Source organism: Mugil cephalus, chromosome 13 (genome assembly GCF_022458985.1).
Source record: "Mugil cephalus isolate CIBA_MC_2020 chromosome 13, CIBA_Mcephalus_1.1, whole genome shotgun sequence".
Lineage (NCBI taxonomy): Eukaryota > Metazoa > Chordata > Actinopteri > Mugiliformes > Mugilidae > Mugil > Mugil cephalus.
Genome location: NC_061782.1, coordinates 25,752,390 through 25,780,170, shown reverse-complemented (window position 1 = coordinate 25,780,170; position 27,781 = coordinate 25,752,390). Strand labels below are relative to the sequence as shown.

Sequence of the window (27,781 nt, the reverse complement as noted above, 5' to 3'; positions counted from 1 at the left end):
ACACCAGCAATACAAACATTATTGTCACAGTTAAAACGTGTAATGTGTGTTTCTCGTTTTTTTTTTTTTTTTTAACCATGTGTCTTGTTCTGTGTTGTACTGTAGTGGACTTTGTGGAATGGGGGCAGGCTGTGAAAAAGAATTTCCCCATGGGGACAATAAAGTGAAAATCTAAGCAGTCTATACAACATATCATACACAAGAATAAATAAGTAGAAATAAATAAAACATATACAACATTAGGGATAAACAGTTGCACCCCCGGGATAAAAGCTACTGATCGTTAAACAGACTTATGGCAGCAGGCAAAGGGTCTTTAATGACCAGTAGCTTTTATTCTAGTTGTGCAATAGATAATATTAGACTTTAGCTTCTCTTCATTGGCTTCCTGAAAATCCAGAATCTGGATCTTACCGTATCTTAAAGACCTCATTGTGCCATACCATCCAAATAGATCATTTCACTCTCAAAGTCCACGTTTACCTGTGGATCCTAGAGTTTCAAAAAGAAGAACTGAAGTACAGCTCTTCAGCCACTAGGGCCCTCTCCTGTGGAACCAGGTCCCGGTTTGGGAGGCAGACACCCTCTCTACTTATAAAACTTTCCTTTTTGATTGTAGTAAGGACTGGCACAGGTGACCATGAACCATCCCTTAGTTATGCTGCTATGTCTTATTCACCCTTCATATGGTACTCTTCAAAATGCTTTAGACAGACAGACAGACAGACAGACAGACAGACAGACAGACAGACAGACAGACAGACAGACAGACAGACAGACAGACAGACAGACAGATAGATAGATAGATAGATAGATAGATAGATAGATAGATAGATAGATAGATAGATAGATAGATAGATAGATAGATAGATAGATAGATCAAAATCTCACAGTTGCAGCAGCAATGTACAGGCACTCAACACCATACACACTATATATAACAGGAAGAACACAATCTACTATATACACATTATTTACAGAATTATAAAAAAATAAGCAAATTGAAAAAGTGAATACAAGAATATCCAGACCCATGTGTAAACTTATTTGCTTGCTACTGCTTCTCTCTTCATATTTCATCTGTCCAACCTCCTTTTTTCTGTGTTTTTACATTGTCCATGGTGCACTGAGCACCTATCCTCTAATTCCTTCTCACTTTTTTTCTGACTGTATGCATCTACAGTATAGCACCCTTGACTGTGCACCCCTTTCTCCATCTTCCTATCCCTCCCTAACCTATGTTCTTGTTTATACATACAAGAGTAATAACTATGACAACTAATATATTTTATCTGCCTGTATGCTTTAATCAGATGTCTGCTTCATCTTGTTCCTCCTGCCGCTCTCTTCTCCTCACCTCTCCCTTTTCCTGTCTCTCCAAGGTTGGCCTCTAACAGGTGGGCTCCGCCATATGAGGCTTTGAGGGTCAATAGCAAAAGCAAAGGAAGAACATCTTGGAAAGATTAGAGAGGGCGACACAGTGGTTAGTAATAGAAAATAAATTATAAGAGATTAGAGTACAGGAGCTTGGTGCCAGAGAAGAGTCGAGGACATGTCAGTGCGTTGTCAGAGACAGTGTCTGCCTCCCGAACCCAAACTGGGAGCTGGTTCCACAGGAGAGGATCCTGATAGCTGAAGGCTCTACCTCCCATCCTACCTTTTGAAACTCCAGGAACCACAAGTAGACCTGAACTATGAGATTGCAGTGATCAGTTGGGACAATATGGTACTATGAGGTCCTTCAGATATGATGCAGCTAGGCCTTGTATGTAAGGAGGAGGATTTTAAAATCAATTCTAGATTTTAAAGGGAGCCAATGAAGAGAAGCTAAAACTGGGGTAATATGATCTCTCTTGCTAATTCCTGTCAGTGCTCCTGCTGCAGCGTTTTGAATCAATTGGAGGCTTTTTAAAGAGCTATTTGGACAGCCAGACAGTAATGAGTTACAGCCTGGAAGACACAAATGCATGAACTAGTTTTTCTGCATCACTCTGGGAAAGGATGTTCCTAATTTTGACAATATCACGCGGATAAAAGTAAGCAGTCCTGGTCACCTGTTTTATGTGAGAATTAAAGGACATATCCTGGTCAAACATAACACCAAGGTTTTTCACAGTAGTATTGGAGGCCAAGTTAATGTCATCTAAAGAAACCAGGTGATTAGATAATGAATCTCTGCCATGTTTAGGGCCAAATACAATGACTTCTGTTTTGTCTGAGTTTAGAAGTAGAAAATTACAAGTCATCCAAGCCTTTATGTCTTTAAGACCTGCTTGGGGTTTAAACAGCTGATTAGTTTCATCTTGTTTCATGGATAAATATAGCTGGGTATTGTCTGGGAGGCAATGGAAGTTTATGCTGTGCTTTCTAATAATATTGTCTAAGGGAAGCATGTATAATGTGAATAATATTGGTCCTAGCACAGAACCCTGAGGAACTCCATAGCGTACTTTGGTATTTATAAAAGAATTGTTGTTTACATGGACAAACTGGAATCTGTCTGACAGATATGATTCAAACCAGTCTAGTGCAGTTCCTGTAACCTTGATCACACTTTCAAGTCTCTGTAGTAGAATATTGTGATCAATAGTGTCAAATGCAGCACTGAGATCTAGCAGGACAAGTATTGAGACAAGTCCATCGTCTGAAGCCATGAGGAGATCATTGGTAATTTTAACCAGAGCTGTTTCTGTACTATGATGAGCTTTAAAACCTGACTGAAATTCTGCAAACAAACCATTCCTGTTTAAATCCACCAACTGATTGACAACAACCCTTTCTAAAACTTTAGAAATAAAAGGAAGGTTGGAAATTGGCATATAGTTGGCTAAAACATCTGGGTCAAGAGTGTGTTTTTTAAGTGAAAGTTTAATTATGACAGTTTTAAAAGCCTAGGGCACATATCCTGTTAATAAAGATAAGTTTATCTGATTTAATATGGAGGTATTAATTAATGGCAAATCTCCTTGATCAATTTAGTCAGGATGGGGTCTAGAAGACAAGTTGATGGTTTAGATGCTGTAATAACTGAAGTGAGCTCAGGAAGAGCTCAATAAGAAAGAAAGAATCCAAATATTGACTAGGTCCTACAGAGGTTTTTAGTGCCACTGTACTTACATCTTTGACAGCGGTATGAAGGATGCTTTTATCTCCAATGCCAACAATTTTATCAGTAAAGAAGCTCACAAACTCATTACTACTGAGGGCTGAGGGAATAGATGACTCAACAGACCTGTGACTGCTTGTCAGCCTGGCTACAGTGCTGAAAAGAAATCTGGGGTTGTTCTTGTTTTGATCTGTTAATGATGAATAATATGCTGTTCTAATCTTATGAAGAGTTCCTGTTTTGAACTACGCAACTGTGAATTATACTATGGAGCTATCCTCCTCCAATTTATCACCTTCTTTTTCAGAAGAGCAATTACATTTAAAGTTGTAATAAGTGATGCTCTCGTACTATCAACAAAATAATCCTTAGATATAAGGAATTAATTCCTTAATTCCTAAGGAATTAATTCCTTATATCTAGTTGCAGCATCATCAGATAAGTGTCTATCATAACAAAAGGTCTTTCCAGTTTAAACAGTTTCAATGTAATCTATTATTGTAAATTCAAATGTTATAAGAAAATGATCAGACAAAAGAGGGTTATGAGAATATATTGTCAGACCTTCAGTTTCTATGCCATAAATTAGGAAAAGATCTAAGGAATGATTGAAACAGTGAGCAGCTGGTGTGAATCCTACCTGATTCTTCTATATATGTATGTATATGTCTTCTAAGTAAGCTGTGGGGTCTTCAGTTCTGGGCTAGGACCAATATTATTATCATAATACATGCAATATTATTAGAAAGCACGGCATAAACTTCCACTGCTACACAGATGATACCCAGCTATATTTAATCCATGAAACCAGATGAAACTAATTAGCTGGTTAAACTCCAAGCATGCCTTAATGACATAAATAATGGATGACCTGTAATATTCTACTTTAAAACTGAGATAAAACATAAGTCATAGTATTTGGCCCTAAACATGTCAGAGATTCATTATCTAATCTACTGTCATTGTCTCATCTTCATGGCCTCCTGCAGTTGTCCACTCCTACCAACAATTCTCCAACCTGCCCATGATTCTTCTTATACTCTAAAACTGTCACATAAAATCATCAGCTATATCTTGTATTATTAGTGTTATTGTCATTAGATGTTGTGTTTCCTTCAATTTCATGTATGACAGCAGTTTATCTTGTTTCTCCTCCCCTTCTTTCGTCTCTTCTCTCTTTCTACCCGGCTGACCTTAGGCAGATGGGTCCCTCCATATGAGCTGAGTTCTGCTCAAGGGAGTTTGTTCTTGCCTCCATTGCCCTCAGGGTGCTCTGGAGGTTTCAGGACGTTTTTTGTAAAGCATCTTGAGACAATTTGTATTGTTATTGACGCTATATAAATAGAATCAAATTTTATTTAGGAAATGCCATCACAGAGGACCCTCCGCACTAGGAGCTGATCACAGCCACAACTTGATGATTACTGATTACCTTGAACCACTGTTGCCTTTGCCTTTCACACCTTTCTATAGTTCTTCTTTACATTTAAATAATGTAACACATTAAACACATCAAACTTTACACATACTTCATTCCCCACACTCCGTTGGGCATGTAGCTCCTACAGCAGGTATTGTTATCAATCTCCACTCAGTATTGCTAGTATTGGCCTCAGGTTTACAGAGTTCCTACTTAAAGAGACACATACAAACACAAACTCACAAAAAGGTTGAACTGAAAGAAATATAGTCAACATAGTCACAATAACTAAGGCAGAGTTTTTGGAGAACAATGTAGTCATACTAGGGTCAAACTTAATGCTAACAGACAACCATGTTAACTGCATCAGTTATAGTCTTTGTCTACTTATTCGCTGTCTGTAAAACGGTTGCAGAATATGGCGTAATTAAGCGAGTTCTTGCATAGTTCAGGAATCCCAGAAGTGGCCATTTCTTTAATGGAAGAGTGGAAGAAATGGAATAGAATAGAATAGAATATCCTATACTTTCACTGCACAATACAAGTTTTATAGTTAAACACAAATTTGTTTACAGCTCTGCAAGACGCTCAGTAGTAAAAAGAAAAAATACAGTATCTAGTCCATGGAGAAAGTATAATGGAATTAAACAGACAGTAACATACAATATAAGTAGGAATGATGCTGACACCCTCTATACTCTCTCAACACTGATGACAACCAGAGAGAAGTCCTCAAACTGTGATCTCCTGAAGTTGATAACAAGCTCCTTGATTTTTACAGCATTCAGAGAGGTTGTTCTCAGAGCACCAGTCCACCAGATTCTGTGTCTCTGCCCTCTAACCCAACTAGACACAGTTGTGGGTGAACAGAGACAATATGGGACTGAGCGCACACCCCTGTGGCATGCCTGTGGTGATGGTGGAGGATGTGTGGGGGCCCAGTCTTACTGCCTGAGGTCGCTCTGTGAGGAAGTCCTGGATCCACTTACAGAGCTGTGGTCTCAGGCCGAGCTGGTGGAGTTTGGTGATTAGTTTGTCAGGGATGACTGTGTTGAAGGCAGAGCTATAGTCCACACATAACATCCTCATGTCTGTTACTTCAGGTGAGTCAGAGCAGTGTGGAGAGCCAGGGAGATGGCATCATCTGTGGATCTGTTTGCTCTGGTGGTAAACTGGTTTAGGTCTCCTGGAATCCTTAATCTTTGCAAGGACCAGTTTTTCCAGACACTTCATACTCACGTACATGTGTGTGAGTGCATGTATACACCAGAAGTCGAGGACACCAACTGGGACATGTTCTGCCAGCCTGTCAGCTTATAGAACAAAATATTTTACTTATATAATAAAGTTAAGAGTACTATGATTTTGTCCAAGCCAGTTTCATGAGTTTCTTGTTTTCCTGTTGAACTAAAACTCTCATTAGCTTTTCATGAGTTAGTTTTCAGGTCCTTCAATGTGTGAAGTGAGTTAGTGCCCTGGTCTTTGTTGTGGTTTGTCGCGGGAGTAGTACCAACAAAAAAGACAGTGATAGGATCAACAAATTGATCTGAAAGGACATGTGATTGGTGGGGAGTTGCAGTCATTTGTCTCAAAGAGGGACAGGAGGACACTGGATAAACTGCTCTCCATTATGGACAATCCATCCCACCACTACACCAACCATTAGAGGGTCAGAGGAGCTCATTCTTCAGCAGACTCATTCAGCCCTGCTATAGAACTTCTTTTGTAACAATTAAGCTACTGTGACCAAGCAATTTCCCTTGTGGATCATTAAAGTCTGTCTAAGTCGAAGTCGATGACAGGTTTTTTGATCTCACCATGGTGCACCTAAATGTAATCAAATAGGCCAAGCGTCCTTCAAAATTGTTACAGCCGCAGCTTGTCATTTTTGTTCGTGTTTATATGATACCTGCTCACTACCTGGTTTGCCAAGCTGCCTCCATGCTGCTGGATTCTGAAGCTCCACCTCTGACCTGATTGGTGCGGCCTACTCTGATCCTGCAAATCCAGACCTCACTCCACCTGCTGAGTAACGATGTTCTTATCATGTGATACACCTGTGTGTGATCTTAGCCATTTAAGTGGACAACTTATCCCTCACCCCTTTCTGGATGGACTTTGCATGTTCCCGATGACAGATGGGATGGGCTCCAGCAACCCCCACGACCCTAGTGAGGATTAAGTGGTAGAAGATGAGATGAGATAAAGTTTCAAAAAGTATTGTTGTTGTCAGTTTTACTGTTAATCTATTATTATAGAGGACCCCAGAATCTAAGAGACAGATGCTGTCTTTACTTTTAAGGTTAGTCTTACAATGGTACTTTTTGATAAAGCTTACAGTTTGAGTTGGCTTAGGTGACCCTGAACCATCCTTTACCTGTGCTGCTATAGGTCTACGCTCCTAGGCAAGTTCCTATGATGTACTGAACACCTCTCCTCTCTTTTCTCTCTCCCTGTCCAAGTCTTCATATGCTACCACCAACACTACATATGCTACTTGTCATTAACTCTGTCTCTCTATCTCCCTTCCCCTCATCGTTACATTTCTGTGAGCGCCTCAGAGCTAAAAATGTCTCATCTCTGGTCCTGTCCCAATCGGACAGGCTTACTTGTACATTCCTGTTGAAATGTTATGCTGAATGCATAATTCCACAAACCCATGCTCTTGTTTATTTCCATAACAGTAACTCTATGAGTACTCTAGGACTTTCTCCAATAAATATTATGAAGGCTAGCTCTGTCCATTATTTGGATCCATTATCAATCTCTCATGTATCATGTATTCTTGTTTATATTACATTTGTATCAATCATGAGAGGAATCTAACAGAACCCCCTCCACAGGCATTTTAAAATTGCAATCTACTGCATTAGCTGTGACCTAGGAAGATGTAAAGTCTATGTTGAGCAAAACAATGCTTTTACAAAGGAATACCAGCTGGCAGAATGTTATGCAGAATCTTTGCAAATGTTCGGTAATCTGATCAGACCTAGAAAACCCTAAGGGTCTTCCATGGAAATATTTTTCAGTTTCCCTAAAGAAAACAAACCCTTGCAATAAATCAACTCTTACACAGGAATTTGTACAAACTAAAGCAGGCTCCCTTCCACATTAAAGTGGAACATAGCAAGAGTTTTTTGACCGGTGACATCAGCTTCAGAGCTTACACTAATGAATACCAGGAATACTGAGAGTCTGAGTCTGAACAGGCAGACTTGTGTTTTCTTCAATTAAATTTTCCTTCTGGTGTACTGACAGAACAGCAGCAAATGTCTCTCATGGGGTCCAAGAATAGAAACTGGGAATGTACAGTCACATTAGGATTAGTAAGTGGTGCTGACTGATTCTGTGCATATGACTTGGATGTAATGTGGTAATGAATGATAAAGGAATCAGAGCATGAAATGGGCCATTATTTTGTGCCATTTTCATTCAATGGCCGGTGAGCATGGCTGTGGGATAAATTAAAGGGTTAGCTCATAGTTTGCTATGCATCTTCAGTAATAAGGATAGCGTAAAAACACTTACCTGTGCCTTAAAGCATAACTGTAACATTTCACAGCTGCATGTCACAGCATTACAATCCCTCACTTGATAACAGCACATCATCCATGAACAGTGGGTTCTAACCAGCATTCATGCCAACCCTACAAAGTTCAGAAGAGATAGAGTCTCTGGGTGCCATGATAAAAATGGCCCAGGCAAAACAAAATACAAACTCCATTATGGGGAACAAGGCAGATAGAAACAAAAAGTCAAGGCTATTCTCCTGCCGATTGAGGAAACAAATTGGAAGGAAGATAGCTGGGTTCTCCCTATTCTAAGTGGAGGGTGGGAGGATGAGTGTGTGCGTGGTTGCAACCTCCAAATGAGTTCTCACAGACTATCAGAGTGTGGCCGCCAGTCGTAAATTTGTTAGGGTTTCGTAGTTGGGGCTACTTAGGTAACACTAAATGGTCCCTTATGCATATGAATGAATAAAAATTTGTAAGGAGAGTAAGGGCTCCCGTGCATATCTGGCATGGAACCCTTTTCAACAATGTATACTTTGTATGCTGGCTCTAGCCACGTGTTTTAAACATATCAATCTCCCATGTATCATACATCACCTTGTATAATATATCTTGTTTCTACCATACACTCATCAGGCATAACATGAACAGTGACAGTTGAAGTGAATAAAACTGATCATAGCACCTGTTAATGGGTGGGCTATAATAGACTTTAAGAGAACATTTTGTCTCGTTATTTAAGTTTTATTACCATTACCATTTCTCTCACTCACTCCAACTGATCGTCACTGAAAGGCAGAGAGAGAGAGACATTCAGAGAATGGATTAAAAAAACAAGTTCCTAGCGACATCATGACTTTCACAAAAGCTTGTAAGAACCTTGGGATATCTTAAGTAATTCATGAACTCCTTCTCATTTTTGCTTAAAAGTGATAGCTCAAAATATGGCATTTGTCAAAGTCCTAGGTCTGCCCCAGAGTTAGTTACTTTATAATGTCCCTCACAATTCTTCTTATGCAACAAAAGAGTCCAAAGCAAACAATCAAATGTTTAAACATTTTACTATTCAATGTTTTACAGTTAGTTTTGAATTCCAATGTGGACAGAAAGGTATAAAACCTTCATTATTTTTAAAAGTGGGTCCTTTCAATGATACACTGCAGAGGTGTAGAGTCTCCATCTTAGTCTGATAACACTTTACTTTTTTGCAGACAAAGCGGGTGTATCTGTAAGATGGTCATTATGATTGGTTACGCAGCCCTCCACTCATCTCTTGCAACTTGACGATGAGTTGTTCCAGAGCAGCAGTGCCTTCCTGCAGCTCAGCGTGGATCTGACCTGTGGCCACATCTGTGTGCATTTGCTGAAAAAAGCAATGCAAAAAACGAAATGAAATAAAAATAATGATATATATATATATATATATATAACATATATATAGAATTTAGTTATTAAAAAGATTTAGATAAGCAATCCTGGGGTTGGCATATAGTATGCTTAAGTATGTTACATCTTACAACACAACTGAGCCAAATTGTGTCAATAAAATCAAGGACAGAATTAAAGCTGCTGTTAGCAGAACTCCAAATTTAGAATGTTAGGTGTCGCATGAACATTTATATGGCTCTAGAGCCATATACAGTAAAAGTACAGCAAATGATATTTTTCAGTGGGAAACGTCATTCTCTACTGTTTTAGTTGGCAGTGTAGTGGTCTTCTAGATGCTAAAAAGTGGAGTAAACATTTAATTCCAGCCTTAGTCTGCAGTGGACAATAACTACTCACATCACCATAAGCGAGCAACAGTAAAACACTACTTCAAATATTTGGTATTGACAATTTGCAAGGAATTCTTTTTTGTTCAAAGTAATAAAAAAAGTCATATGTCAAGAATGAAAAAGCATCTAACATCAGGTACAAAGACACAGTCTTAATATCAGAAGCAAATTCCTGACTGTGAGCCCCTCCCTTCGAGTCTGTCATGAATGAATGCTGCATATATATATATATATATATATATATATATATACACACATATAAAAATCTTCATGTCCACCCTTTGTCTCTAAGGACTAGTGAATTTTGAACTTGTTCAGACAGATGACTGATGAGTTTTTACAGCAGACCTATGGCACCTGCAATGTATACTTTATTTCCAGCTGCAATTTAAATGCAGTGATATCTAGGACACAAAGCTTTGGTGTTATGGAGACAGGGAGGTCAGGTATTGTGTACCTTGGCTTTGGTGTTCAGACTCTTTAGGCTGAGGCGGGAGGAGGAGAGGGTCTGAAGAGCCTCTGTCTTATTATCATTGCTCTCACTGCAATTGATCGTCACTGAAAGGCAGAGAGAGAGAGAGACATTCAGAGAATGGGTCGAAAAAACATGGCAACATCATAGTGACTTTCATACATGCTGGCAAGAACCTTGGGATATCTTAAATAATTTATTATTTTTTACTATTTACTCTTAAATGTGGTTTATGAATGAAGCCTTCTGCGGCCAAACCAAAAACCGTCTACACAACTGCAGAGTATCTGCTCAAGTAACTGATAATCTAACTAATGCTTTTCTCTCTGCTAAACAAACTTTATATACAGCAGCAACGACATGACCTTCTGGAGCTGTGGACTGACAGCACAGATGTATCATATCACTGAACTATCCAGGTACAGGTACAGGTTTTGTATAAAGAAGTCAACATAGGCAATGCACTCACCTGCTACAGTTTGACTGCTTACCAAAAAGTTCTAAGTTTACATAAAATTGTGGCATAGTTCAATGTGGACATTGGGATAACTGTGTTCTCAATATTACGTAGTGTGTATGTTTGTCTTTCTATAAGATACATTTCTGAGGACTGTGGTGACTGACAGTTTGAAACAGAAATGCATTTCATCCTTCCGTCAATTCACCTGAGTAGCCCTCTGAGGAACATGGACTATGTGAATGCTTGTGGTGCACCCACCTTCTCCCATATGGATGGCTCTTTTGATCACTTCCTTGAAAAGAGCAGGATCTTTCTCCCAGCCACTAGCTTGAACCTCACAGCGATGGGCCTTGGACAGGAACTGTAGTGCCTGGAAAAATTTAAGCATTACAATTGTTTTAGATGGTGTGCAAAACTTACATATAGCAGTGGATTTTGTACTTGAATTTTGATGACTAGAAATTTAAGCAGCACGGTGAAACACTGTTGAATTTACATTGATAAATTTCTCCCATCAGGATAGCAAATCCACACAGATACAGATATGTATACAATTACCTAGATAACCCAATCCAATGAAAGCCATGACAAGTTCAATAACCAAAGCCAAAAAGCTATCAGCTGAAACAATCAATGTGGACGCACTACCAGTCATCAGAAACCCAGATGGAATAGTCAAATGGATAGAGGAGGAAATAAATTACACTTTTCAAGAAAAAAAGTGTGTTGCACCAAACCTCCAGCACCTCAAGACACAAAAAGAGGGAAGGCAGGGACTAGGGAGTGTTAGAGCCGTGATCCAGCATGAAATAATGAGCAACCTGGAATACATCAGGAACAAGAGCTCTGAGGATAAACTTCTAAAAGAGTGCTACATAACATAAGGATATGAGTGTGATGTGAAGGTACAAATCCATTGAGGCAGGGGTCTACCATAGAAGACAGGACCCCAGATGTAGACAATTTAAAGCAGTGGTTCCCAATCTTTTTTCAATGTATCAAAGTTTAGCTGCGATTTCAATTTATACATCAAGAGCTGTAGATCATATTTTAATTCTACATCCTAACATTTAATTTAGTTATTTTTACTATTTTTTGTCCCCTTTTCACAGTTAGGACACATTCTCCTAGCTTCTTAAATTTACTCTCCATCTTCCCGACAACAGTGACTTCGATGAAAAAAACGCTGCTGTAGATGATGCCTTCACGAAAACTTCATAGCATTCAAATTACAGGTTAACTCGGAGCAGAAAAATTAAGTTTGGTATATTGTCACCGTTTGCTGAACATTAAAGTATGTGCAGCAGCTATTTTGTTTTTATTATTATGGAAGCAGTCATTTCTGAGTTTGACAAGTCAGAGCTCATTTGTTTCCAAGTTGTCTTGAATGCAACATCAGCTGCAGCTGGATCTCAACAAAGCTTTCCAAGACCCACCCCCACCCTGAACCACTGATGTAAAGAATCCTCTGAGAACAGTAGCAGGGTGTGAAATTTTGAACCGGGACAGTGTTGGAAGCTGTCATTTGACAAGGTTAAGAGGAGGGCATATGTGATAGATGTGGCAATCTCATCTGATAGATGTGAAGGGTTAAATCCAAAAAGATGACAGTAATATGAGGAGCACTAAGGGCTGTGTCCTGGGATAGTGGCTGCTGTAAATTCTGGCCACACAGGTCTCTATAAAGATGCCAAGACGAAGCCCTCATTATACTGCCTTTAGTTATTCACATTGAATGTGCGTGCTTTCAGATGTTGATTTTAAAATATTATCACTATGCTGGCTTTCAGGAATCAGAAATATGCAACAGAAAAGCAATGGTACCTAGCATTACAAATCCTGCTACCCTGGCTCTCCCTTTCACACTGTATTTGGCTCAGTGATTCCTTCTGCTACCAGCATAAAAATCACGAAAACACCCCCATTTCTCTCCATACCTTTCAAACAAAACAGTTAAGAGGAGTAAAGACACAACATTTTTGTTTTGGGAAGGCTGCATGAAAGAGGCTGTTGTGGCAAGGTTTTTGGGCTGAGGCTTTGAAATGGTGAGAAAACATTGCCATCATCAGGTAAACCAGGAAGTTACATTTCCGTCTATCGTCCTAATCCAATATAACAGTGGATAAACCTTCTCATTCAATCCAATGAGAAAGTGTGTCCAAATTTTTGACTGGTAGTGTAAATGCAAATAACTTTAACATCATCATTAAACAGTCTGAGTAATACTATGAACTTCAGTGCTTTATTTAAGAAAACTGTCATTGGCTATGCATGAGAGTGTTAAAAAATGTTGAATGAATATGAGACTCAAACCTTTTTGTTGTCCTCCGGGTTGGAGCTGTAGCCATTGCCATACAGACGGCCATACTGGCGCCATATCTCAGCATCAGTGCTGTGGCGGGAACTGACTCGACCAAGGAGTTCCCTCAGTTTGGGTTGGAGGGTTCCCGCTTGAAAACCTTCGCTGTCCGTCAGATTTTCAACAACTGCCCTTACCAGAATCTGCAAAATCTGACATGGGAAAAACAAGTGATACATTCCATGTCAGAATGTTTCAAATGTGATGTTTTAGTTTTGGTGAAATGGCTTTACAGAAATTGTAGACACTGACATGAGACCACAAATTATCATGATGTTGCCATCCAGCCACAGTTACTTAACTTTGTAGTATCTGGTCTATGCAAACCTCAGTAACATACACACTCTACACTCTATTTCCTGTATCAGTGAAGCATATTTCAAGCGAAACTGAAAAGATCTGAAATAAATGATGATTTTCAAACCAATAATTTTGAGGTTTAGGAACTCCAAATGAACACTGAATTCTTATTATCTTCATCTTTCCTGCATAAATACCATTTCCTCCATTTTCTAATCAGAGGACACCAAACCCACAGGTGGAAAGACCAACACAATATTAGACATCATCAGATGTGTCATGTGCTGTGTTATGTTGCATTTCTGTCCTTTTGATCTGACAATTCCTGTGAGGAGAGCAAAATAATATCCATTCAATCATCACACTGTCCATCACTGGAGTGATAAGTGTCATATTAAGGTAAAAATTGCAAAGAAGACTTATTTAAATTTCATTCAAACAATGTGAAATTAAGTGGAAAACTAACAACATTTCTATTTATAATAACAAGGATGACAAGCCAGGGCAAAAGTGTACAGTCATTAGTGTACTTCACTAATGGAAGAGAAGAATTATTTTTTCTTGATGAGTTCTGTGAACAGTGCCTTTATGGGAATCTTTGTGTTTGTTGTAAGTTTTTTCTGTCCTCATTTAACCCTGTGGTGCACAAAGCTAAGGGACTAAATTTATGAGCCAACGAAAACTCTTCTAATTCCAGCCCACTCCATATTCCATAGAAAGATTCCTCTCACCCTTCTCATCTGTCTGTACACATCCTGCCCCTCTCTCACGCTCATTTGGGTGGAAAAACAAAATATAAATACAAGAACGTTAATAAACAGGATACGGTGGAAAGATTTTATGTAAGAATGTGACTGGAATCTGAAGATGTAGTTCTATGTCTATGTGATGAAGCTACTGGACACTGGATTTCCCTCAGGATAAATCAGACAGACAGACAGACAGACAAGTAAGCGTCCGTCTGACTGTCTGATTTATCCTGAGGGAAATCCAGTGTCTAGTAGTAGTCAAATACAGTAGTACAAATACGTGTTCATATGTCCGTCCATACCAAGCACAGGGAGCAACTGTGGGTTCAGTGATTTGTTCAAAGACACTTCAGCAGAATCCAGCTGCCAACCCTCAGGTTCACATAAACCCTACTACCTACTGAGCCACAGCCACCCCACAAAATTTCTCAAATTTTCCATAACTTTCTAAGTACTTTACATAAAGCGGTACAGTTCCTTGTGTCTTTCTGCTTGTATGAGGAACATGTCTTATTTGTGTCACAGTAAAGTCAAAGTGAATTACAATTTCATCAATGCAGAGTGGAGTCCATTCAATAAACTCTCTTCGACACAGCTTTAACAAGCATTTTCTAAAGGACATACTGGATAGTGATATCACTGCAGATAGTGCAGTTCTTTACCTGGATGTCCTTGTAGTTTTCCCTGAGGTCCATCAGGCGATGGTAAGCCTTGATGGCTTCAGCAAATTCTCCGATGTCAGTACTAACAATAATGAAGTTCTCCCAGATCTGCCAGTGTTCATAGTTACACTTCAGAGCTTCTTGCAGGGTGCGAAAGGCTTTGTTTCTGCGAAGAAACAGACAAGGAAACAAAGTAAGCAGAGAATGACCAAATCCACAGACAGTTATTGTGTGGGATCAATACCATGCCATAACATTATTGTCATTTTTTTTTTAAACAAGAGCTAGTGGTGCTTTCACATCTTTATTTGTTGAAAGTTACAAAATATTTGTTTGAAAGTTACAATATTCCTTTTAACCTTGAGTTGATTTGAGTTTATCGTGCAAAAGCAACAAAGACATCAAGACAAAGTTCTACTTACAAAAGACAAGCTTACAAACTGTTCTGGAATTGGTCATAATTTGGTAAGATTTGGGGATTTCAGGAAATCATGATATAATAGAGCATCCATTATGGGAGCGTCAACTCACATCAGTGTGAGCCCTGGAATTTATTGTTGCTCTGTGGTTCAAGTACTAGTGTTCTGCATATGAACATCATGTTCAGTTCGATGTACAGTAGTGTTCAAAATAATAGCAGTCCAATGTGACAAACCAGATAAATCCAGGTTTTTAGTATATTTTTTATTGCTACATGGCAAACAATTTACCAGTAGGTGCAGTAGATTGTCAGAAAACCAACAAGACCCAGCATTCATGATATGCACCCTCTTAAGGCTGTATAATTGGGCAATTAGTTGAAAGGGGTGTGTTCAAAAAAAATAGCAGTGTGGCATTCAATCAGTGAAGTCATCAATTATGTGAAAAAACAGGTGTGAATCAGGCCGCCCCTATTTAAGGAGGAAGCCAGCACTTGTTGAACATGAATTTCTCTTTGAGAGCCTGAGGAAAATGGGTCGTTCAAGACATTGTTCAGAAGAACAGCGTACTTTAATTAAAAAGTTGATTGGAGAAGGGAAGGAGAAGTGTATGCTGGGTCTTGTTGGTTGCTTGTTTCTGAGAATCTACTGCAGCTACTGGTAAATTGTTTGCCATGTAGCAATACAAAAATATACTCAAAACCTGGATTTATCTGGTTTGTCACAATGGACTGCTATTATTTTGAACACTACTGTATATAATGACAAACACTTCTTGTACTTGTACTTCTTCCCAACCCTTTTTGGACATGTACGTTAAATTACTGTACTGCTTTTTTATTTTACTTTTTTTTTTATTATTATCTTATTTGCTCAAATATACATATCATTTGCATGTTTGAAATAAATCATTAAATCAAAAATCAAAAGGCACACTCCCAGACATCTCAGACGGAGGAGCGTCACTCGAGGCATCCAATGACCTATTCACCCTACAGCTTCTCATGTTCACACATGCCCAAACAAACTGATGTGGTGAGGAACACCAGTTTTGAAACAATTAGCTAGGTGTGAAAGTATGTAGTAGCTTGCATCATGTCTTAAAAATCAGAAAACAAAATCAAATTTGATATACATAGCCCAAAAAAATTAAACTCTGTCCAAGCAGAGTATAGCATCAGGTCAATTAAACTTCTGGAACTTTGATCTGGTCAGTTAAGTAGCAGAGGAGGTTGTTATTCAGTTTCAGCTGCCAGTGTTAATGAAATTTACAGGTGTACTACCCCACTAAACATTAGACATCTAATGGACGTGCAGATTATGTCTATATTGTGTCAGTCGGTTCAAGACCCATTTTGGACCTCTACACTACATGCAAACAAGGTCCGCTTTTTGGATGTCCAACCATGACTGTCAATGTGCAGTTGAACATCTGATGTTTGTCGGGCTATGTAGCAGTAGTAGTAGTATAAGCTATATATGTGTAAAATAAATGTAAAATACCAAGATTGTTCTTACCAACATGATAAATGTGGTTATTATTAGTAGTAGTAGCAGCCCACTGCACAAAGAGAAGTCTAAACAATGTTTTTTCCAAGTCATTTTTGCACGTCTAATTCGGGTCACCTGAGGGTGCAGCCTGTTACTCCAGACAACTTCTTTTGACACCTACTGAACGTCCATTCATGACATCTACAGTACATCCTAGTATGAACATGATTATTCGTGATTAAACATTCTTTTTTTAATAAAACTAATATTTTTGCTGTCATTTTCCTGTTTTTCTTTTCTAAAATAGTGTTAATACAACAAAATAAATAAAGGTGTGGGGGGGCAGTAAACGCCATTGTGATTGGCTGAGGCATTGCGTCATCACAACGTACATCCTTAGAGCCACTTCGATTAGCCCAGGTGTTTCTCTAAATGGCCGCTCGGCTCTGTGTCACACTCTTTGCACCCTAGACCTCCAACAACCTACAGCCATCTGAAATTAGTGTCCAGCAGTCACACTCTGTTGGCGTTTACATCCTTCCCTCAGCGGACAACAACAAGGAATACCATTGACAAGAAACACCATGTGATAACACGATCTATGCCGCTGTTGCTATGCAACTGACCAAACAACCATATCAGACACTGTTTTGCTAACAATTTTTGTACATTTTTTCATAATGCTAATTCTGCAATTTTTTTGGTTTCACTTTTTATTTTTATTTTACTTTAATCTCATTTTATCTTTCTTGTGTTTACTTTTATATGCAACAATGCTACAGTGACAAAGTAATTTCCCTCGTGGATCATTAAAGTCTGTACATACAGTACATTACAGTATAAAAACAATGACGTCCAATGTCTAACATGAGTTCGATTTGATGCATGAAAAGAAGTCCACAAAGGTCACATTTGGACTACAAGAAGCCAATCACACTCATACTCACTTCATTTGGAGGCGAATGTAAGCTGTAGAGAGGTTGTTCCAGGCTTCTGCATTCTGAGAGGAGGATAGGTGTTAAGACAAAGAGCAAGAAGGGGAATAAGACGGAAAGGAAGAGCTGAAGAGAGTAACCAACTCTAGAGATGTAGCATTCTGAGTGATCCATTGGCAAATGACCAGTTACAGATATGAACACATCCTGGATGATTTAAACATCTATTTGAGATCCAATCACTCTGATCATAGTTGGAAGTAATCTGAGCCATTTGTGACACCATGCCACATTGATGAACCTGAGGTGCTTGTGCATAAGCACTCATTCATTTTTGCTTATAGTATAAGGTGACGTGTGGTCACCACCTCAAAGGAAAACTACACATGCACTAGTAAAAAGTACAGAGCACTGTCTATTTTGTACTGTCCATGTTATTCTTTCATTAAAAAATGTCACATGGTTTGCGAGGCAGACAAGTGATCATGTTGATGTATGCAAATTAGCCAAGTGGAGTAAAGTTACTGTTTTTCCTTCATGGTGCCTTTTCTGTTTAACAGTCTCACAGCAGGCTGTTTACAGCAGTAACATTATGCGTATGGATGATTCCAGGGTTCTGGCTACCAGAGCTCTGTGCACTGTGTGTTTGTAGGTACTTACATCTGGCTCCAGTCCCACACACCTCTGGAAAGCCCTAGCAGCTCCCTCATAGCCCTCAAGTGCAAAGTAGGTACAACCAAGAGAAAACCACACACCAAGCTGAAGAAACACACAAGGGCAAAACAGTAAATAGGAATCCAAGTATTAAGTAAAAACTAATGATTCTATCTCTGTAGGTCACACACTGCTATTTTATTCTTAACTGGACAGCCAGCACCAAAAATAAAACAACATCCACTACAGGAAATATAAAGTTGCCAAAAATCACTGATTAATGAATAGCTAATAAATGGGTAAATGACTTCTTGACTTAACTTTGGGACTTTGGTAAAATGCTAGTGCTCACACCTGCATGACGTTGATTTTGAGTGACCGCTCAAAGCAGTTCACGCATTCCTGGAACTCCTTGTTGTGAAGGTGCAGCAGGGCTTTGGAGCGCATGGCTCTGGCGCTGCGCTGTCCTGATAACTCCCATGCTCGGTCATAATACTGATGATCCCGCAAGATGTCTCCCAGTAAACAATACAGACTAGGAGTCTCCTTCTTCTCGAGCTCCCTTCGCACAATCTCTTCAGCCTGAGAAAACAGAGAGTCGAGGAGGTCAGAGTGGAGGAGCAGGAGCAGTTCTGTAGCACACTAGACAGGGTTAAACTACATGGAAACAACTTTCAAGAACAGAAAGTGTACAGCCAATAAAGAAATAGTTAGGAAATGTAGCGCATAAGTACAGGTTGGAATAGTGCTGGATATGTTTCAATGGGGATTATGTTACGTAAAGTAATTGTCAAGTCATCAAGTCACCTGTGGACATTTGAACTCACTGCACTTCAACATGCCACTACTTGATTTGTGTCATGTTGTTGTGAGGATGGAATAATTTTCCAAATCTCTGTGTCTTGGTTGTGAAAAGTGCCATGCTAATCACAGCAACAATGATGCCTTCTGACAGAGTCTTAGTTTCTCTGCATTCCCTCGCTGCATCCTCTTGATGGGCCACTGTCACTGAGCCAAGAGCCTAGCACACCAAGAAACAAGAAACCTCACCTTTCTAATTTAAAGTACACAACTCTGAACAAGTCCAAGCACAAACAAAATTCCGCAATTAAAAATAATAGCTTATATTACAACCTGTACTGAAGATAATTATCCATACAGTGTCAATGTTCTGGCTGACATGACTGATAAACCATTCCAACAAGGTACAAGTGTTAATGCTGTTAATTGGTTAGTTGGCCATAACTTGCAGTTCCACCTACACTGTAAATAAATTAATTTGGGGAAAAGGAGGGATGACATCTCTGCACATGTGTACGGCTGATGATTTACTGTTGCTATACCATCTTCTGAAGAATCCTAAATGCAACGATGCAATGCCCACTGCGATCACTGTCGCAGGGCATTTAATTTTGAATTAGTCGTATATATTGGAACTACTAAAGACAAAAACTGGCACCTGCTGATCTCACACTAAAAAGTTTCTATGTTGTCATGGATAAGTAATTCCAGCTGGAACAATAACTCATGAAGATGATGGCCAGACCAAACACTCAGGCATCTGAAGGTATTCTAATACACTTAGCAAAACAGCTTTTTCAGGACAGTTTCAGTCACCTGAAAAGATTTTTTTTTTAAAAGCAGCAGACGGCTCGTACTTTGGTTCTCAATGCAGCGTTGCACAGTCTGAAAGCATGTCAATGTCTGAAATATAATCAACCAAAATAAATAACATCTAATTATTTTATCCATGTAGATCCGAAAACTGGAGAGATAACTAACCTATAAGAGATGGCTCAGATTAATGAAGATGTTCAGGGGGTTTGTGGGTACGTCAGGAAATTCCCATATGAATAGTTTCAGTCATGACAATTAACTGACAACATGACATGACATGACAACAGGAGCACAATATCAAGTCTCAGAGATTTATTCCATCAGGTCACTTCCAACTCCACTATACAATCCTCATACATCCTAGTCATCACAAGTATGAGACCACTACACAACCTCTGTTTCATTAAACCTCCCTGCCCTTCCTGACAGAACCCGATCCATGTTAATATCCATTAAAAAATCTCACAGTCCACTAGTCCACCTGCTACTCTCAATGTGGCACTGTTAAATATTCAGTCTTATATAATTAACAATTTGATTTTAGATAACATAGATTGTCTCTTTTTAATTGAAATGTGGCTGAGCAGTGATGCACCAGCCATTTTCACTGAGGCTTCCTCGCCAAATTTAAATTTTTTATTCCCTAAGAGGAGTGATAAAAGAGGTGGTGGAACTGCATCAATCATCTCAAATGCCATTTTAACAAAGGGAACTTCCCATAAAAAGTACTTATCATTTGAACACCATGCCTTTGTTTTTAGCAGTTCTCCAATTCTCTGTACGACTATTTACAGATCACCCAAGCACGCTACCTCTTTTATCAGTAATAGATAACACATAAGAAGGTCATAATAACTGATGATCTTGATCTGCACAATGATGACGATTCAGATCCCACCACTACTGAATTTTTAAACATTTTAAACTGCATGGATTTTAAGCAACATGTCACATAGCCTACTCACAACAGAGGACAGACCTTGGACCTGGTCTGCATTTGCATGCATGTGCTGCATTTTTTATGTATGAAAAGTGCTGTATAAATAAAATTTGATTGATTGATCTATCTATGTCTGGTTTGAAACAGTGTTTGTGTGAGGTCTACCAACATCACCTCAGCATGAATATGCTGTGATGTTTTATTAGTGTAATCAATTTCAGAGCACAGCAGCTTGTAAAAGTGTGGTGAGAATTCTAATTCTCATTCGTTCTTCTTAAGTCCATCCCTAGTATTTTCTGGATATCTGCAAATCTTGAAGAATGCTTCATTGGGACAGTTTCTGAACTATAATCCTTTTCAATTAGTGCATAAAGTTTAATAGCATGTCCAAATATCAAATTCTGTCTTGACATTTTGTGATTTGATTTGTTTAATTTTTTTTTTTTTTTACCCACAGATGGATGTTTTTGAACATTGAACACACAAAGCACTTTTTAGTCTATATGAATATGTACCTTTCCATGTTGGCCAAGCCTCTCGTAACAAATAACTGCATCCTCCCAGAGCTCCAGCTTTTCATAAATGAGCAGAGCTGAACTGACGCAGCCAAGGTCTATCAGTAGGCTGGCCAGCTGTTTCTGTTAGGGAGAGAGAGCAAGGTTGAAGCTGATGTAAATAGTGAGTCATAATGAGACAGGAAGATACAACTTTTATAATTTACTCGAAACAAAAATTCAGTTAGAAAACATGCAAATTTGATCATTCAAACGTCCACATTCTTAGGAGAATGCAAAGGCGAGAAAGACACTCTGTCTGCCTCTGTTTACGGTCCATGGTTGCCTGAATCACAGTTTGTGGTAAATCATTCATCATCATCATCTCGGTTTAGATATTTCATTGGATAAGAGAACTCTGCCTGTAGAGCAAGGAAAGCCAGAAGATCGTCCATTTCGGTAGGAGTTATCCGATCCACAGGTGATCATGAACATACAAACCTTATGGGAATCTATTTAGCAATTGATGAGATATTTAAGTCTAAACCAAAGTGAGGTCTATGTGAGGCCTTGGTTCTCCTGGGAGGAAGAATGCATCACAGCACATTTCATGCAAATGTCAGCTACCTACCAGAGGTTCCAGCAGTCTGGAATTGCTGCACACTAATCTTAAAAGGGTCTACAGTGCTACTGCGCTCCCAACCCTAGGAATATTACACAACAACTTGGTTCATCTTCCACCAAGGTACAGATCACTGGTCAACTTGTAACCATGAGGAGGTGTAAAGAGGAGGTTTGAGTCGATATACTGTGAGCTCCTCTGCAAGAATGGTTTCCATGCGCCCGCTGGGACCTTCTTCTTAGTTTAAGGATGAAGACATAAATATCTACGTGGTCACCTCTGTCCAAGTCAAAACTATCCACTGTTACCTATCAGCAAACCCTGGGTCGGTCATAGATCAAGAGTCCATCTGCCTTCATTAAAGTGTTTTTGGATATACCAAGACCTGGATGACTGAAAACCTTCACAGACATTTAATTAACATACATATCACTAGCAGTGAAAAAACAAAAAAACATTTCAAATGGTGTTTTGAAAAGGAAAGTGTTTAGTACCTGGATATCCCATCTAGGTGGAACTTGGCAGCAGTAGAAGACTTTGAGGCGCTCGGTCAAAGGACAGCCTACATCTTCAAAGTTGTCTACTATCGTCTGGAAAAGGAAAACGAGAAACGCTGACATTTAGCTTAGGATTTAAGTGCTTAAACTGCATAAAATCGCAACTCCCCTATTAGCATTTCAAGTAGATGCATACTAGAATTCATGATGAAAAGTTTAGCTCAGTAAAGCCTCATTATATGATGTCCAGAGTTATCTTGATTTATGAGACATTTCATCCTACTGAATGTAAGGTGAAATAGAATGAAAGTGTACGACTCTTTTGTTCAGTAAGCCTAGAACCATTCTGGGAAAGTGCTCCAGCTACATAAAGTAAGTACATCTAAGAAAACATTTACTACTTATAATTCCTCTTTTTGCAACTGAGTCTGTAGCTGGAAAACAACTCAACAATTTAATTTCTCTCAGAGAACGCACAATCACTACCTGCGGCCAGGCGTCTCAAAACTTCTATGTGGGCTTTTTTATAATCCCATAACGCTGTCAGTGTTTGCTCTTTCAGGCATGTTATTGATCACCACTCAAAGCAACATTTGGAGCAGGATTAGTGGTGTTATTTGTGGTTTTGTTGTTTTGAAGGAAAGAACACAATTACTCATGAACTTACTGGCACTCTAAGCCAAGTGGAGCTTTGCAGTTGACCAGTAATATTCTGGGGTCATTTTGAAGCGAGAAATGATTATCAGCTCAGTGTAATAAAATAACATGAATCTTAATGTTCTCATACTGTTATTCTTATCAGTCTGTTTCAGTCATATACTGAATGCCAATGCACACATAAATTCGAGGTTGACACATGAGAAGTACAAATATTATTTTTCTCCCCAAAGTCACAGGCTTAAGTCCAAAGAAGGCTTCCACCAGTTGCCTCCCATGTAAGGTGCAGACCAGAGGGAATGTCATTGTTGTACTAAATTGTGCCTGTACTGTAAATGGGTTAAATGTGTTCCTTCTACTCTGATTTCTTATTACTTACCCTTACTTTAAGGTAAGTAAGATGGGTAGTGGAGATATGTACAGATAGCTTTTTTTTTGTTTTTTGTTTTTTTGGAATGTGGCAGCTCTCAACAAGACTGGATGGTGGTTAGTAAGTTAAACAGGTAATTAGGGCTGCAGCTATCCATTCTTTTTGAAGTCGAGTATTCTACCAAATATTTCAGCGATTAATCGAGTAATCTGACTTTTTTTTTTTTTTTTTACTTTTAAACAACAATACTGGTTGGACGACTAATGGACGATGCGGAGGCATGTTGCCTCCACGAAGTCGGGCATTAACCCTTACATAATGTGTGACAGAAAGGACAGGCCTGTTAAAACGAACAATTGATCCCAAACACTGGACATCTTTTGCCTTTTGTGGACGTCTCTTCGCTTGACTCTGAGTCGCGTGCGTCACTGTTTACAGTCCGTGTAGAACATGATGCCCGGGGCGGAAAAACGAAATTAATGATTAAACAAATACTCGAGGCAGAAAAAAAAAAAAATAATTCGAGGATTTTTTTGTACTCGAATTACTCGAGTACTCATTGCAGCCCTACAGGTAATCAGTCACAAAGCGTCACATTTCACCAGGAGGAATCCCAGACAACTCGGTCTGGTCTGCAAGCTATATCTAAAAACACACAGGAGCCATGTGAGACAAACACCTTTTATGACCTTGAGTGCACACACATTGAGTAAAACAGTTCTTTTTTTTCTTCTTTTTTTTTTCTTTTTGATAAAAACATCTCCTTACCTGAGTTTGCATCATGGCTCTCTCAACACATCGGGATCTTCCTTTCTCAAGTTTGGTCCGGAGGCAAAGTGCTGTGACTTGCACTGCCCAGAACCTGGGCTGGGACAGAATACACTGCAAAAGGTACAGAAGTGGACAAATGGTAAACTAATGTTTTGGTCAAGTAATTCAGGAGAATATCAAAATCTGGGATAACAGCAGAAATCTGCTGATTGGGCAGAAGTCAATAAATCAATTAGAAATGGCCTGCTCCACCCAAATAAGCTTTCTGGTAGTTTTTGCCTGGTAAAGAAGAGAAAACTCAACAACGTCAAAACCTAATCTCACATGCACATTCCTCAACATGATTTTGATATCCAGTTGTTAATCTAAAAAAATCTTGATGGCACATAATCTTGAGGAATTCAATGACAATGTTCCCCTTTCTTTTCTTCCTGCATCTAAAGAGGCTAAGGATGCTCACATGTATAAATATGGACATTTTTTCTTATTTTTTTCTTTCCTTTCTTTCTCTTGTTTTACCACTGTTCTTAATAATACTATTGTGTTAATGTATCCTTTCTGTTCCATTTCCTAACATTGATTATGCCCTGTTTTTAGAAAAGCTGCCATGAACTGGTGTTGAAAATTAGCATATCTGCTATATACACTCAAGCAAAGCATCTGGTCTGTCCACTGGGGCAGTGTAAATGTATTTGTGTTGTCCATATCAAATAAACATAAACATAAGGATCATTCTGTACACTGTAGTGAGGAACCAACCAGCAAGCCTCAGTGAGAACACCTAATTATTAAAACCTATGACAGCCTAAAAGTCTTTATCTGTGTGCTGTGGTAACAATCTGCTCTATAATAGCTGGCACAGCTTAGTTGTTTAGATGTAGATGAGCTGATTAAAGGAAACAAGGGAAGGGATATACAGCAGATTCACCAGCATGTACACATCAGCGAGAAAGATTGTAGCTGTTTATCTGAAGTCTGGTCTCAGCTGATCTTAATCAGAATAGTTCCTATGACAACGACTCTGCATTCCATATATTGATGATGATGCAAATATGCAGTAAAAGTGATACATAGTTCTTTGAGAAATGAACAAACACTAATGGTGTTTGTGGATGCTTAGCAAGCCTTTCTGGAGTCATTACTGCACCAGTTAATTGCCCTAACTACAGTTGTTTCTTTACCAACATCAATCACGGAGGCAATTAAAACCAAATTAAAAGACATGCTAACCATTTCTCATCCTACCGCTAACACAAATGAGCAATAAACAGTTCTCAAAGTTTAAGAAAGTTTGATGGCTTTAATGGTCTTTTTTTTTTAATGTAATGTGTTTCTACCTTTTTGTTCTCAATTTACCTGTAGCACCTGTATAGAATCTAATTCCTCAGAGTCCCATATTACTATTCTGTAATATACTATTTTCAAATTAGAATGTATGCACTTTAAATCATGATGTACAACTGATTTAAAAAAAAAAAAAGAAAACAGCTGGACATCATGACCCCAAGTTTATTGTATGAAAGCCGATGCACCTCCAGGATAATGAATAAATTAATGAGTTAAATATACTTTCTATCCAATTTTGGATTTCTAGAACCCATGATTAACTATACTGCAGAGGGATCAGACTGATCAGACAGAATGATAAACCTGAAGGGAGATCTGTATACAAGTCAGATCCTTAGATCTTTGTCCTTTAACTCCTAGTGGCTGGAGGTGTGCTGACGTGCCTCAACACTGGCTCTACCTCTGATGCCTAAATCCTTCAGGCCCTTACAAACTCCCTTAAATTTCAGCTACTAAATTGAAGTCAATGACTGGTGCTATATGTGGGTGGAAAGCGCTGGCATCTGCACTCCCTCCAGATGTTCTTCCAAGAAGCGACAGAAGTAAGGTAAAGATGAAGACCGCCAGACATGTGACAACCATCTAACCAGCCTGCAGATTCCTGGATCTACATGTAGGCTGGGAAGATGCCTGCTCACAGAGCCAGCAGCTGGGATGTTTTGACCAAAACCAAATAATTACGTTCACACAGCTGTGTCAGAACATCTACAAAAAACAACATAGCTAGTGGTGATGAGAAAGGATCAGTGGTGGACTGTCAGGGCCTGCAAGGCCTTCTCTTCTGGCCTAAAAAATATCTGAATAGCAGACTACTTACTATATTTATAAATGTATTTTCTTTCCATGAATACCTATTAAGTAATTCCAAATGTTGTGTTCGCTTCCTTTCATAGCCTTTTCTGTGGTTGCGCTGCTTCCAAACGTGTGTTTTCATATAAACATATTCAATCACATTTCAGCATTCATTTGTTGCTAGGGTCAAAGAAATCTGCCTGGAGACCCTCCACAGCAGTTCTGCAGACCCAGCAGAACCTGCCTGTTGCTTTAACCAATCAGATTTTTAATTGAGGACACCAGGGCCTGCTAGGCCAGGCGTACGGCATCTTGGTCTCATACAACCGTAACATTTACTCACATGATATGAGCTCTTTAAAATTTGAGCCAGCAAAAAAAAAAAAAAAGGAAAAACAAAAAAAAAAAAAACAAAACAAAAAAAAACACGTGAAATACATATACAGTGGTGGAAAAAGTTTTCGGACACCCTTAAAAATTTACACAATCTCAAATATTATCATGAAATATTGTCAGAAAAATACATATTTTTGTGTTTCAAAAGGTGTGGCTGCATTAGACAGGCACAAACAAATACAAATTATATATTTTTTCATTGGTTACAAGAAAAACTAACAAAACGAAATTCTTGACATTTCTATATGTCAGTTCTCAACACTGTTGGTATCAAAGTCAACAGATAACAGAGAATGCGTTCAAAACTGAAAAAATAAAAAAATAAACCATCACATCATCAAGTTGATATTCAGTACTCCTACCATTAGCAGCATTATAGCTCTAATCCTGGCTGGTATGTTCCCCACGAGCCTTTCACACTGTTGAGGGATAATCTTTTCCCATTCTTCTTGAATTAATACTTTTTATTCTTGCAAATTCTTTGGTTTGCGCTTTGAAACGGACCTTTTGATAATCCAACACTGATTTTCAATGGGGCTCATGTCTGGGTCTCTAAGTCTCTAAGACAGACTCTAAGATACTGTGCTCCTGCACAGCACTCATGCATCCCCAAACCATGATACTGCCTCCACCATTTTTGACAGTAGATACTGTACATCCTGGAGATAATGCTTCTCCTGGTCTTCTGTGTACCCTCACATTAGCCGGAGGAAGATAAAGATGGAGGCTGGACCCATCTGACAAACAGAATCTTCTTCCAGTTCTTGTGTGCTTGGGCCCAACAGCACAGGGCTAACCTCTCTCATTGATCAGAGGCTTCTTGCCTCGTTCTTGCCTTAAGTCATGATCTAAAAGTCGATCACGTACAGTGCGGGTGGAACACTGGACACCTCTTTGATTTGACCACTGCTGTTGGAGCTAATGTTTTGTCATTTGGAGGTTTTCCCTGAGCATGCAGGTC

The 27,781-nt window shown here is 39.0% G+C and overlaps 1 protein-coding gene across 4 annotated transcripts in view; it reads right to left on the bottom strand.

The window, feature by feature from the left end:
- Positions 1 to 4,976: 4,976 nt before the first annotated feature.
- ttc27 (tetratricopeptide repeat domain 27) overlaps positions 4,977 to 27,781 on the bottom strand; it is a 46,506-nt gene continuing 23,701 nt past the window's right edge. For all 4 annotated transcript variants that reach the window (XM_047603680.1, XM_047603682.1, XM_047603681.1 and 1 more), the window contains exons 10-20: positions 24,283 to 24,396; positions 22,485 to 22,580; positions 21,390 to 21,512; positions 18,672 to 18,899; positions 18,324 to 18,422; positions 17,676 to 17,728; positions 14,819 to 14,984; positions 13,062 to 13,259; positions 11,007 to 11,118; positions 10,274 to 10,374; positions 4,977 to 9,401 (exon numbers count right to left, since the gene is read on the bottom strand). In XM_047603680.1, the coding sequence (XP_047459636.1) occupies positions 9,279 to 9,401; positions 10,274 to 10,374; positions 11,007 to 11,118; positions 13,062 to 13,259; positions 14,819 to 14,984; positions 17,676 to 17,728; positions 18,324 to 18,422; positions 18,672 to 18,899; positions 21,390 to 21,512; positions 22,485 to 22,580; positions 24,283 to 24,396 (1,413 nt within the window). In that variant the 3' untranslated portion in view covers positions 4,977 to 9,278. The remainder of the gene's footprint in view (positions 9,402 to 10,273; positions 10,375 to 11,006; positions 11,119 to 13,061; positions 13,260 to 14,818; positions 14,985 to 17,675; positions 17,729 to 18,323; positions 18,423 to 18,671; positions 18,900 to 21,389; positions 21,513 to 22,484; positions 22,581 to 24,282; positions 24,397 to 27,781) is intronic.